Source organism: Tenrec ecaudatus, chromosome 3 (assembly GCF_050624435.1).
Source record: "Tenrec ecaudatus isolate mTenEca1 chromosome 3, mTenEca1.hap1, whole genome shotgun sequence".
In the NCBI taxonomy this organism is placed as follows: domain Eukaryota; kingdom Metazoa; phylum Chordata; class Mammalia; order Afrosoricida; family Tenrecidae; genus Tenrec; species Tenrec ecaudatus.
The window spans coordinates 97,402,117-97,416,377 of record NC_134532.1 but is presented as its reverse complement, the minus strand read 5'-3'; the positions used below and the strand labels follow the sequence as shown (position 1 = coordinate 97,416,377).

Here is a 14,261-nt window from a genome sequence, read left to right as displayed (position 1 = left end):
TCTCCATAAACTGCCATTGAGCTTTTTAAGATCTGTGTTGAATTTGTCGTTTGATTCCTAGATGTGATTGTGTGTGTGTGTGTGTGTGTGTGTGTGTGAGAGAGAGAGAGAGAGAGAGAGAGAGAGAGAGAGAGAGAGAGAGAGAGAGAGAGAGAGAGAGATAATGGGTTATATGTTGGGTTGCTTACCCCAACATCAGTAGTTCAAAACTACCCCCTGGGGGGGCCGCCCCTCGGGAGAAACAGGAGGCTTTCTACTCCTACAATGAGTCGCCGTCTCAGGACACACAGGGGAAGTTCTGCTTTGTTCTACAGGGTCGCTCTGAGTTCAAATCAGTTCCGTGGTAGTGAGTTTGTCTGAGCCATAGCTCACCAAATGACTTTCATTTGCCTGGTGGTTCTGGGTAAGAAAGTGGGGGAAGATATTAAATAGAATATGATTCATATGTGAGTCGTGGATAACAGGGTTAGTGGTGCTTGCTATCCCGCTGGGTATAAAATGAGGCAACTCGGAAACAGGATGGACGGATTTCACTACCAGCAAGAGGGAAGCACCAGGAATGGAGTGTGTCCTTTGGACCCTGAAATTCCTTCACATTGAACCTCCTGGATCCAGGAGACAGCTGTAACACGAGAGCCGTAGCAGAAGAGCAGCAGCAGCTGAACCAGGAGCCCAAACATCACACAGAGCAGTAGATTTCCCTGCCCACAGAGCAAGTAAAGTTGAGACCTTTGGAGCAAGGGACTGGCTTGTGGAGCGGGATACTTCTGGGGCCTTGACAATCAGAGCTGGGCGTATGATCCATGGGGCTGGTGCTGAGAGCCTTCGAGATGGTTCTCCTGGAGCGGCTTGCCCCTTGGGCATTCAGTAGCAGCACTGAAAGAGCGTTGAAACAGTATCCAAGTGGAGCAATGGCCAGGACTAGAGGCTGAGGGTCAGAGAGAGGCCAGCCTCTCCATCTGGCAGAGAAGAAACAGTCCTGACTGGAACAGTTCTATGCCAAGCAGCTCACCTGAAATGTTGCCTATTAACTTCTCTAGTAAATCCTAAGTGCCACCCTGAGCAAAACCCAACCAGTGGCAGCACCAAAGAGGAGGATTCATTGAGGTTCGAAATGGGAGAGAAGAAGAGGGAAGAATCTGGCGTGGGTAAGGCTGATAGCTGTCCTCCTCGCTACAGTAGAGCTGGGCAGCTCTTGGATACTTTTGGAATATTCCAGAAGAGAATTCTTTGACACATTTATTGAGCGAAGACTCCAAACTACAGGCTCTTAACTAGTATTCTTTTTATATCACACACAAAGCAGCATGCTTGCAACATCTTAAATCCTTTTCCAGTTCCATTTACAATTTTTATTTGGTTGTTTCTTGGCGATTGACTGATAGCAAATTCATTATTAGTGGCGCCTCACGCACGCTGACGCACACATTTGAAATTGACATGCAGAAAGAGACTCACTCTGCAGAAGGGTTGGTGAACAGAAGCACATGTGCAGATGAGCTGCCTGTGCTGATAGGCCACTTTCAAAGCAACAGTAAACATCAGTGACAGCTGAAGTCAACTCTCTCCCCTCAGTGCCAAAGAGACAGGTAATGCAAGATCTGGGAATAAATGGCCATAAAGTTTCTATGAACAGCGTGATAGTAATCTTTTTCAACATTCCCTTTTTATCTCAGGTTAACCAAATCTCTAACAAGAAAAATAAGAATGCTGTGGGAGGGGCCATTCTAGTTGATTAAATTATTTTGTAAATGGTAACTTTCTCAAAAAGTTATTTTGCTTCAGACTATAGTGAGAATCTTCATATTTCACTGTTTTACTAAGTAGATGGGAGATCAATAATTAATGAATGGCCAAAATCTTGCGGATACTCTCTTGGGGTGTGTGTGTGTGTGTGTGTGTGTGTGTGTGAGAGAGAGAGAGATCTGGGTTCCACTGGTCACATGCGTATGTGTCAGCTTTGGGTTTGGAGGCTCTCTATGAACAACCTCGGATATGCAGAGGATAACTAAAAGCAAGGAAGACTGGAGCACTGGCTGATGTTGATAAAAATTTCAGTCTTCAGTATTAATTACAACTCAGTGTCACAAAGACCCAAATCCTCACAACTGGACCTGTGATACCGTGATAAATGGAGACGGGGTGGAGGGGGGAGTTGTCAAAGATCTTGTCTTCCTGGCATCCACAGTTCATGCCATCCTGGCATGGAGCAGCAGTCAAGACAGCACAAGACGCACTGGATTAGGCAAATCTGCCGCACAAGACCTTTTTAGAGTTTTCAAAAGCAACATTGTTACTTTGAGGACTGATGTGTGCCTGACACAAGCCATGTATTTCAACGGCCTCTTGTGCACGTGGAAAGCTGGACAGTGAGAAAGAAGACCGAGAAGAATCTAGGGCACTTGAATGGTGGTGCTGGAGAAGAACATTGCAAGTGGCCTGGATTGCTAAAACGACAAATCCATCAATCTTGGAAGAAGTTACGTCAGCGTGCTCCTTATAGGTCAGCATGGCAAGGTTTCCTTGCTTCGTCTGACGTACTTTGGACGTGTTGTCAGGAGAGACCCCAGAGAAAGGCATCATGTTTGGTAAAGCAGACAAACGACAAAAGCGAGGAGGTCCCTCCAGGAGATGGACTGACACGGTGGCTGCAGCAATGGACTCCCGCATAGCAACCACATTGAGGCTGGCATTGGGCGGGGCAGTGTGTCAGTTCTGATGTGCAGAAGGTCGCTGTGGGTTGGAATGGACTGGATGACCCAACAACCACAACCACAACAACATAGACAATTCCATGTACTGGCAAAGCTGAGTTATTTTTAATCGTCACACAACAGACGACTTTTGTTTTTAACAGTTTTATCGGCACTTCATCCACATGTCACCCAATTCAATAATATCAAGAAGAGTTGTACAACTGTCGCCGTATTCAATTCCTAGAACATTTTCTTCCTTGTACTCATTGCTAGTCATGTATTTTTTTTTCTAATTTTGGCAAAAGTATATACAGCAAAACCTTCTTCAATTCCACAACTTGTGCTTGCATAATTCAGTGCCATTGATTATACTCTGCGTGTTGTACAGCCATTCTTGAGAACCTCTTCAAAGTATTCCACCACCGTTGACATAGCAACAACTCTTTCCCCTTCATCCATGGCAACCAGTAGTCAAGTTTGGTTTCGTTTATTTATTTTTTATTGGTTTTCTTGATGTGGGATTCACATATCATACACTTCCATGGTCATATTGCTTTTAAAATGAGTTGTGTATACATACTCGGTTCTCATGCTTCCTCCTGCATTCATTGTTTGCTCCCCAAATCCCCTCTCCCTCCCTACCTCCTCCCCCAACCCCATCCTCGGTAAACCCTGGCATCAATTATTATCTCTTTGCATCTACTCCTTTTGTGCTGCACAAACTGGGAAACCCAACAGAAAACAAAAACAAAGTAAAATGGCAAGAATAAAACAATACTAATATAATGACAAAAATACAATAAAGACTAGCAGATAAAAGGCCACCATCAATATTTTTAAAAGGTGGGAAGAAATTTTTGTCGTGGAACAAGCAAAGAATACTTGAGCCTAGAGAACAAATTCAGGTTGGGCCAAGAGGGAGGTCATCTGACTAAGAGTTCAATCCATGTCTGATCGACCATCATGAGGCTGACAATCATCTCTGTCCCACAGGAAAGCGGTTCCATCCTCGCCTGCGGCCTGAGGGGCTCTGCCAGAGGCTTCATCTGATTGAACACTCAGTAGATGGATTTGGGGCCCCCACTGTCCTCCACAGCCTTCTATAAGTTGGGTGTTCACAACTAAAGCTCTGATGTTTTCCCCTTTGCCAGGTTTGGATTTTGTTATTGCCATCTTCGGACCACACAGACTGGCGTGCTTCTTCCATGTGGACTTAAAAATGACTCTTCTCATGGATTATCTAAAAACCCATGCAAGTCGTCACATTCACACAACGACGTGCTTCTTCATAGTAACCCAGGCAAGAGCTAACTGTCACCATACGTTTTATTTCTAACAACTACCTGGCAGCTGCATAGTTGTGTGAACATAAGCGTGTCATTTAAGCTCGGTGGACCTCAGTTTCCTTGTACTGTGAAAATCTCATCATTTGTCTTACACTGTGGGTAAAATGGGTAACAAGATAGGCTTGTCTCATGGATTAATATGAACATGTATGTAACAGAGTCTTATAAAAATATAGAATAAGGTTTTTTGTGTGCCTGTTGTGTCCCCTAGAAGGGAAAGGCCACAGGAGGCCTGCCCTAGAATAGGTTTTATAATGATCAATTGCATTGCAATGCGTAGTTTACAAAGCACGATTGCATATTTTAATCCATTTTAAAGCCACTAAAACCCTGAGACAGAGAAGCGACACTGCCCCTTCCTGCTATCTTACTCACTGCCCTGGAGCCAACTCCGATTCATCGCGACCCTATCCCCAAACCCAAACCAAACTCAGTGCCATGGAGTCAGCACCAACCCGTAGTAATCCTGTAGAACAGGAGCACTGCCCCTGTGAGTTTGAGACCCTGAACTGCCCACAGGAGTAGAAAGCCACAGCTTTCTCCTGCAGAAAGGCTGGTGGTTTTGAGCTGCCGACTTTGTGGATCGCAGCGCAACTCCAAACCACTGTGCCACCAGGGCTCCAAGAGAGAGTCAAACTCTGCCCCACCGGGTGTCTGAGGTTGAAGCCCTTTCGGGGAGCAGCAGCCTCGCCTTTCTTCCGTGGTGTAGTGGGTCAGTGTGAACAATCTTGCAGCTTGCAGCCTAACGCTTTGCACACTTCCCTCCTTCTAAAACCAAAATAAAATGAAACCCACCGCCAACTCATAGCAGCCCTATATGTGGTTTCTGAGACTACATCTTGATGGGAACAGCCAGCCTCGTCTTTCCCCCGAGGAGCAGCTGGTGGTTTGAACTTGCTTCCAAACCTTTTGGGTTGCAGCAACCCTGGAACTGAAATTCCAAGACAATGTCTGACTTAGCCAAGGTCCCGCGACCAGCTACCAAGGACATCTGACGCCCAACTTTACCGTGACCCTTCACTTAATATTTTCATGAAGAGAAAAAGGACAAAAAATCTTTAATCAGTGACAGTTTGTTATTTAAGAAAGGCCTAGGAATATGGTGCTGGGTGAGAGAGTGCCCACTCACCTTTTTGACTTCATACTTAATGGCGAGTTTGACGCGACTCAAGGAGGCTTGATGCCTGTGCACCTCCAGAGGTTCTGCCGATTCCAGATCTCCATTCAGAATGGCCTCCACCTCTTCCGAGTCTCGGCAGAGGTCCAGCACGCCCACCACAAAGTCCTTGCATTGCATGGACAGCTTTCGGTAGTCATTCTAGAACAAGATGTTAGAACATATTATAAAGAATGGGCTTCGGTTCAATAAGAGGTGCTGGGAGTCCGAGTGGTTCCGTGGGGGGTCCTTGCTCTGAGTGGGAAGGCTCAGTCCTCCCTGGATGCAGGCGTGGCAGGGTGGAGCCAGGCTGGATTTGCCCTGCTTGCCCCCTTGAGCTGGTAATTCTTCTGCAACTAACTCTGCTCTAGGAAACACCTACCACATGCAGCCACACTGACAGTGGTATACACAGAAGTCTCCAGTTTGTCGTAGGAGATGTTGGCTGATTGCTAATGCTAAATCAAAGCCCACAGGACCTGGAAGAGCTTTATTGCTTTTATACAGACAACCCTTTAAAGCCCAAAGAAGAGTGTTTCTATAGTGAAAACGGTAATTTGACATAAAATACTCTTTGTGGAAATAATATATCTCGTTTCCATCTCCTATTTTGCCGGTTTCATTACTTTCCCAGGAGTGGCTTCAATGTAAGCAGCCTCAACAGACTCCGGAGACGTTAGATAGGAACATTCTCAGACCCCGCAACCCTCAGCCTCTGAAAATGGGGCCCAGGAATATGTGTGCTAGCCAGACCACCAGGTGTTTCTTCCACACACCACTATGTACAAGCATGGCTGGTGTATAATAGATTTCAAGCGTGGACAGGGACCAGCGGAGAATGTTTTGGGTTTTTCCCCTTGTTTGTGTGAAGGACATATTAGCATTCCCGGAAGAACTGGCAGGAGAGAAAATGTCTGAAGGTATGTAATTGAATTCTCAAGGGTTGCAGAATATCAATACCCGAGAGAAAAATTTCCAGGCCACTGGAACTAACACCTTGCTAAAAATAATCTGTGAATCTTCAATGTCATTTGCATATTTGCACAGTGCTATGGACTGGCAGCAAGAAGTCAGCTGGCAGCACTCCCTGCTACCTTCTGAATGGACCTCTAGTCTAGCCCATTGGTTCCAGACAAGGTGTCATTGCAGTGTCTCACTTCCAGAAACCCCCGCTCCACTTCTCTCACATTCACGGAAATTCAAGCCCATTAAGAAAGTTAAGTAGGTAGAGATCTAATTGGAAACACTGGAGACCAGAAGTCCTCATTTCAATATGGTCCAATGCAGTAGACATACGCACTGTATGCACATAAAGGACAACGCTATCTAGCAAAGCACATTTTCCTAGCGTCTAAACTTTATAACTTTTTTTAAAGGCAAGTCATTTTTATTTTTTCCTTAAATAATTAATTTGATGGGAAAAACCATGGCACCAACTAATATAAATCAGAAAATAAACGAGAGGAGCAACTGCTTAAAGGTTAAACAAACTACAATAGTTTCCCTTTCAGATGGATCAGACCGTCAGCCAACCAGCAGTTACAGCTAATCCTTTTCCTCTCAGAAGGGAATAGATAAAATGAATAAAAGCTTTAATCTTTGGTTTCTATTCAGGTTGGTACTGTGCACCTCATAAAATTAGTAAAATATCCAGTCTCTGATTTCTATGTAGTTAAATATCTATCTGCCTTCCATTCCTGAAAGTCTTATAAAGGATTTTATAACTACAGAAGATGTATTAAATCCAATCTGCTTCTACATGAAAATAAAATTAAAATCTTACTGCCATCGAGTCAGCATTGACTCCTAGTGACTCCCTGTGGGTTTCTGAGACTGTAGCTGTTTACAGGAGTAAGAAACCCTGTCTTTTGCTTGAAGGGCTACTGCTGGTTTCAAACCACCAACCATCTGGATCACAGCCCAATACATAACCACTACACCACCAGCGCTCCTCCTCTTGCTCTTCAGATCAAACTGTCCTGGGAGATTTGGAGTAACACAGAATGGTGCATTTCTCCTTTGTTCAAAACAAAAGGGAATACTTCCATATTCTGAAAAGAAGTCTTAGCAATTGGTTTTTCCTAATTATTATAAACTGTAAATTCTCTAGTCTTCAAGAAGGCTGTGCTTTGTTTCTGCTTGTTTTTTCACCGAAACACAAGTCAAAACACAAGGAACTGGTGATCATCCAAGTTGCAAGAGCTACGCAGTTCACAAGAACAGCTCTGTCTTCATAACTACTTACATAATCCCCGCTGAAAGAAGTTCCTTTGGCAAAGGAAAGTAACCAGAGCTGGAGAAAATGGTGATCTCTTTGATTGCAACCATGCGATACTGTTTTCCAGATATGCGTGCATGCGGGCTGCCTGGGACACGGGTGCTAGTGAAAAGGAAGGCTTCTCTCGGATGGACAGGCACAGCTCTTCAAGGCCTGAGCCGCACCACAAGGCTCCAACACAAGCCCTTACTTCTCGCTGTTCACACCGCACGGTTGTTTTGTTGCTCCACAGTGTCTAAGGGGTTTCTCTTAATTTAGTTTTGCTTAATGAATTTCAATGCATTACTTGTCCTTTACCACTTCCTTCCACAAAAAGAAGCGAGGGTCGAGAATGAGGAAGTTGGCAGTTAGGTCTCTGCACAGCCTGTCTACTGGCATGATACACTTTCACTGTTCTCACCCCTTTGGATCCTTAAGAGGAATGTTGAAATTCAACCCTAGTGATAAAAGAGCAACAGTGGTGTCGTGGCTGCGGAAAGCACTGCACCGTGAGCCAAACGCCGCTTCTATGGTTTCTTAGCTGTGCGAACGTGTGACACTTGTTTAGTTCTGTCACTGAGAGTTGCTGTAGCCTAATGTTGTTGTCAACGCTCAAGGAGTCAATGTATGCACGATGTTGAGAAGAGCCTCGTTTGGGTGGGGGCTGCTGGGGAATTCCATTTGACTCATGGTGGTCCCATGGGTGCGAGTGTAGAGATGGCTGCTCCAACTGCTATGTATTTGCTTCGCTCCAAAGGGTTTCAAAAGGTTCGCGGAAGAATGGAATTGAATGAAGTTCTACCATGATCTTTCTGAAGTCTCCTACTCCCCCCTGTATCATCTGGTGGATCATGTTTCAGAGACTATGGCTAGAACCGGGACCCAAGGCTCAGCTTGGCAGATAGGACTTTTCTTTCCATTTCGAAAGTGAAGGGTCTAGATAAGCAGGTGATTCTGAGAGTAGGTCTGTTTGTTTGTTTTTTTCATAATACCCCATACTTGCTTTGAAATTAGACACATTTCTTCTCTTCTATTTTCTGGTGACTCTACTGTAATATATGTTGGACTGCTGTTCTTTCTTAAAGATAGGCAAGCGGAGGCATGGTGCTGGCAAAATGGCTTGCTAAAAGAGAGACTGTGCTGACAAGAGTTGTATGAGCCCCTAATAAAATTATTTTATAAGAGAGAGAGAGGCAGTGCGTCATTGGTTCCATCAGAACTAGACATCTCAACCTGTACTCTTGCAGCTTTATGAATGACTGGCTTCCTTGGCACTGACGTTTGGAAGATTGGCCCTCGAGTCCACCCTCTCCCAGATTCTGTTTCTCAGACTAGCTTCAGCGAGTGCTTGCACATCCAAAATATCTCTTTAATAACCTGTCACAGGTTTTCCTCTAATCATGTATCTAAATCTCTCTCCAGAGTAATCAACCTCTTGGGGTAATGACTCTCATGTTTCCAGCACCATGACTTCTGTATTCCCCAAGGCACGCTGGCAACGGCACAATGGCCGAGAACGTTCTCTGAGTGATGGGCGGTTTCCGAGAGGAGAGGTAGCTAGGAAAGGCCATGAACAACATGAAATTGGTATAAGGTCGAAGCAGATAGCCCTCCTGCTCTCGGCACCCTTGTGCGTTAGCGTGGACAGAGGGTTTTTAAGGCTGTAACCTTTACAGGAGGAGAAGGCCACGTCTAACTCCTTTGGGGCAGCCGGTGGGCTCCCACGGCTGACCTTTCAGTTAGCAGCCACGTGGTTAGCCGCGGTGCCACCGGGCTCCTTAAAATAGGTCTGAAAGAGAAAAGGAAAGTCAGCCCCATTGCACTAGGGAACGCATTATCTACTTTCATTTCAGGGCTAGGACTTTGAGCCCAGAGTCCGCGTGGAGAGAACATAGCAAACATCAGGGAATAGGGCAAATTAGGTTACTGGCTTGCCTCAGAAATGAGCTTCACTTCCACTGCCCTGGGAGAGCCGGAGTCCCTGGGTCAGTGCAGCGAGAGCACTGTTTTGTTCTGTGTCTAACGCTCTGACAGTAATGAGATGAACTTGAAATGAGAGGGCACAGAGGTGAAAAGGGCCAATAAGAAAGGCATAGTAAGGACAGGGAAACATGGAGACCCAAAAAAAGTGACCTTTAGTAGGGGGAGAGAGACTAGTAGTCCTTAGAGATGGCAACTTCTAAAGAGCGGTCCTATTTTTGGCTCAGAGGGGGGTGTGCTGTGCTAAGCTTTCCAGAAAAAGGACTGGGGGATTTAAATTAGCTGAGCCTTTCTCCTCCCATAAAGAGTTACAGTGTCAGGAACCCTTAGGAGCAGTTCTGCCCGGTCCTATAGGGTCGCTCTGAGTTGGCATCACTCGATGGCAGGGAGTTCGGCTTGAGTTTTGTTCTGCATATTCCTGAGCTATTTGGAAGCTGGACAAGAATCCCCTTGAACCTTAATTGTCTTTACTCCTCTTTTTAACTCTTTTGATAGTTTTCCCAGCTTTGAAAGGTTTTTAGAGGTGATTCTTTAAGTCAGGTAAAGGGAATGTAAGATATTATGAACACAAATTTAGCCAGCTTCAGTGAAAAGCCTAGAGTAATTACAATTTCTCTTACCATTGCTTCTCGGAGATGATTTCTCTGGGTGGAATTGCAAACATCATTTCCAGTAAGTTATTAAAACATAATCTTAGAAAACACTCCCTTTTACAGAACCTCTTTTGCAGGTTTTTAATATGGATCGAGCAAAATGCATAAAACAAGGTTTGAAATGGAGCAACCAAATAAAATTAGAGTGTGATTTGTATTACTGTCTGAATATTTTATAATAAATAAAAAAGTTACTATTTATAACTTCTTTAATCTGAACATTTTTCTGTGCTCGATAAAGAGAATTGTTACATTTTCAATGTACTTTACTGGAATTTCATTCCTCCCCCATACTCCAAAAACTTAGAGTCCAAGAAAATAAATCTTCTAAAATATCACCTCATGAACCTTTCTGAACAGGGAAGAAATAAGGTGATATCTCTTTTTCTCTTCCTATTTTTTCAAAGTTTCTACAATAAATGTGTTCCTTTTTATTGGAAAGATTTTCTTTTTTTTGTTTAAAGTGAGTAACAAAATTATGCTCAGATCTTCCACCTGGACAAGATGAGAACCAGGAAACTCCCTTGGGAGTTTGAGGTGTGTGTGTGTGTGTGTGTGTGTGTGTGTGTGTGTGTGTGTGTGTAAGTAAAACGAAACAAATAGCAAAAAAAAAAAAAAGCCAGCCATTTTCTGGCAACCTCTGAGAGAAAAGTCGATTTTCTTTCACTTGAATTATATTGCCAACTGCATTTGTGTAGATCTCACCTAAATAGGAAAAACCATATTGAGATGTGGAAGAGAGAGTACCTTTCTGGTTTTCTGTCACCACAACACTTAAACTACAGAGAAGATTAACTCAGCATGCAGATAATAATTAAAAGAATCTGTGTCTGCAATCATCTTCTGATTAATATTCAGATTTCACAATTTTCATAGATGGAACCTTCCCAGACACACCGGCAATGTAGCATTGGGATGAAAATTTTTAAAAGAAAAATGCTTGCTGAGTAACGTATTTTAAAATCTTTGTGTGGTTTTACAAAAATATGGTTGCTTTGACTGGAGACCATGTCTAGGGAAAAAAGCACATTCTCTAAAAACCCAATATCTTGAAGCTCACCTCTTTTACGGATTTAGACTACCTATGCATACCTGGGTTGCGCTGATATCCACGACAGGACACGCCGAGCATACATTTGTGAATTTTCGGGGACAGGCATTTTTGTACTATTGGAATGACCTTGATAGTCTTTTAGAGACATACAGATCTCTTGATCTTCGATGGTAAAGGGATATACAAAAGTCGTCCATGCAAAATGTAACACTACTTCCAGCTGGGCACCATGTACAACCAAGTGAAAACACAGGAGGGGAGAGAATTGGAAAGGAGAATATTACACTCAGCTCCTCCTTTTCACAAAAGGAATTACTGGGATTTAGTTAGCACTGGCCCAGAACACAGAGCAGCGCTTTATAGCTCTAGCTAGGACCCAGAATGTAAACAGTCCCAAAGCAAGTGACCTGGTAGAGAGGGGCGCGGGGTGGGGGGTGGGGGATGGGGGGGTGGGGGTGGTTCTCAGATCAACTCTGAATGATAGTCCCCAATCTCTTAGGCCTTTAAACCCACCAGAAAAGCAAACAAACAAACAAAAAGAATTCCAAGAAGAACCCAGGCGTCCCGCAGCAACCAGGGAGTCAAGAGCTCCGACAGCGAGCAGAGCTTGCTTACCTTGAACTCCTTCTCGATGTTGGCCAGCTTGGCCAGCTCATTGCTGAGCTCCAGGGCCGTGAGCACGGGGTCCTCGCTGGACAAGGACAGGTACGCCGGGCTGGCCAGCCCCTTGTAGGCGTTGATCCTGGAGCGGGAGTGGCTGAAGGAGTCGTGCCGCTGCTTCTCGGTGCACTCGCCGCACTTGCAGAAGTAGTCGTGCGGGCGCTCGATGCGGGCGCCCTTCAGCAGCAGCATGTGCACCACCTCGTACTTCTGGCAGTGCGCTGCCAGGATGATGGGGGTGATGTCGGGCGAGAAGCGCGTGCCGTCCTCGTCGTAGGCGTAGAAGTCGTCGTCCTGCAGCTCCTGCTCGCACGGGCTCAGCGTCAGGCGCTTGCTGGCCGCGAAGCCCGGGTGGTTGAGGATGGCCTCCACGATGCGCACGTAGCCCTTGCTGATGGCCAGCAGCAGCGCGTCGCCGATGCGCGCCAGGTTCTCCTTCTTGAGCAGCAGCTCGGTGACCTCCAGGTGCTCGTTGCCCACGGCCAGCTGCAGCGCGTTCTGGCCCATGTAGTCCACGCAGTTGACGTTCAGCGTCCGGGACTCCTCCAGCATCTTGCGCACCACGGGGATGTTGCCGTACTCGGCGGCGTCGAGGAAGCGCTCTTCCTCCGCAGTGAGGCTGGTGCCCCTGTCGTTGAACATGAACGCGGGGCCCCGGACGGCCTGGCGCCGGCCCTTCTCCCTCATCACCGTCAGGCGCCGCAGGGACGGGCTCCCCTCCAGCGACCTAAGCGGGAGCGGGCAAAATCAGTGCGAATCCCGGCACCTCCCAAACACTGACCATTACACAGGCCACTGGGACTTGACCCTGACCGGGGGCCCACGGTGCCTGCGGTGAGATGCTAAGGAGTCACAGGAAACCTACACTGAGGCTGATGGAACCCAAGGGAGGGGCAGGCAACCCTTCAGAAAACAACATTCAGATGTAATCATAATAACCTTTTCCCCCCACACACCCACACCTCCCCCGAGGCCCTGGTAAAGTAAGTCACTGTATTTTATGACAATTACCTATTCTTGCTCCTAAAAGCCTTGAAAACAGGGGCTAGCAGATACACGGGATCAAAGAGTAGGCTCTAAGGCTAAAATAAGTTAATCTTTAAAGAATTAGGCCAGAGCAGTCCTTTCTTGACATTTTATAGTTTAAACTAAAAAAAGAATCACTGGATTACCAAAAAAAAAAAAAAAAAAGGTCCAGTATTTAGACCCAGTATTAATTTACAGGATATGTGGTTTCCCCCCCAACCCCCTTTTAGGGCCTTCCTCTCCACTCTACTCCCCCAAAATAATAACAAAATTTACACACATATATAATATAGATAATAATCTAGATAAGATTCCGCAGTTATGAAAATAGAGCATCAACCTTGGATTCTCATGGAAATTAACTGTCTTTGTAATAAGACTCATTTAATTATCAAAATTACATATCACTCTCTGCATTACGTGTATATAGTTTGATTTAGTTTGAAAAACATTAGTAAATCTCTGTAAACAAAGCAACTAGGTATTAATTGTATATTTAGAACAATGTGACCCAAAATTCTATTATCAATTATGTTGGTTGAGATTTGCCACATTATGAAAGTTAGCTAAATAGCTTATCAGAGTCCCTAGGTGATACAAATGATTAATATGCCAAAGACAGAGGTTTGAATCCACCTACAGGCACTTTGGAAGAAAGACAGGGAAACCGAGGAAAACCAGTCATTCAACTCTGTGTGCAGCATGGTCCCACTCTAACATATAGGAGGTTGGCATGACTAGGCAGTCATTGGTGATAACTTATAGAACATTCAGTGCATTTGTGAGACAATTCCAATTACATCTTAATTTCTGCGATTCTCAGTGCTCTCTTACTCCATGTGGAAAATGAGAATTCATAAACTTCTCTGTTTTTTTCTCACAAGCTAGTGAACAAAAAGCTCTCTCAGAAGTTCTGAGAATCTGAAAAACAATAATAATGTAACTGTAACGTTGTGCTTATCTGTAATAATACAATGGCCAGTACAAACTCACATCTTTCTTTTTACCCCGTTTCGACATTCTTGATGACAGAAACTCTCAAGACAGCATCTCTTTTGAAAGCAATGCTTTGTTTTTAAAATGTAAGATAGACCCCAAGGTACAACAGCGACCTGTTCACATTACTGCCTTGCCAAGCGGCCAACAGCGACCAGTTACAAAGTGAATGGATAGAAAAGAGAATGTCTTCCTCCCGGTGAAATATATACTCCAGAAATACCACGCGCCTGTATTAATAGAAATAGTATTCATAGAGTCAGAAGCTGAAAAGCAACTCCAAGGGGCCATTAGCCTTCCTAGTGGCCTGGAGGTGGACAACTAAGTGGGGGAGATTCTCAGCAAAAGGGGTCAGCCGCGTGGCCAGCTTCCCACTTTGTCCTCAGCTCCTGGCCTCCAAAACAATAGGTCAGGCAAGCCACTGGCAGAAGATTTGC

The 14,261-nt window shown here is 45.0% G+C and overlaps 1 protein-coding gene across 1 annotated transcript in view; it reads right to left on the bottom strand.

Annotated features, from left to right (window-relative positions):
• Window positions 1-14,261, bottom strand: part of TRPC3 (transient receptor potential cation channel subfamily C member 3) — an 80,577-nt gene that overhangs the window by 49,911 nt on the left and 16,405 nt on the right. The window contains exons 2-3 of the mRNA XM_075544829.1: window positions 11,758-12,529; window positions 5,172-5,360 (exon numbers count right to left, since the gene is read on the bottom strand). Coding sequence (XP_075400944.1) covers window positions 5,172-5,360; window positions 11,758-12,529 — 961 coding nt within the window. The remainder of the gene's footprint in view (window positions 1-5,171; window positions 5,361-11,757; window positions 12,530-14,261) is intronic.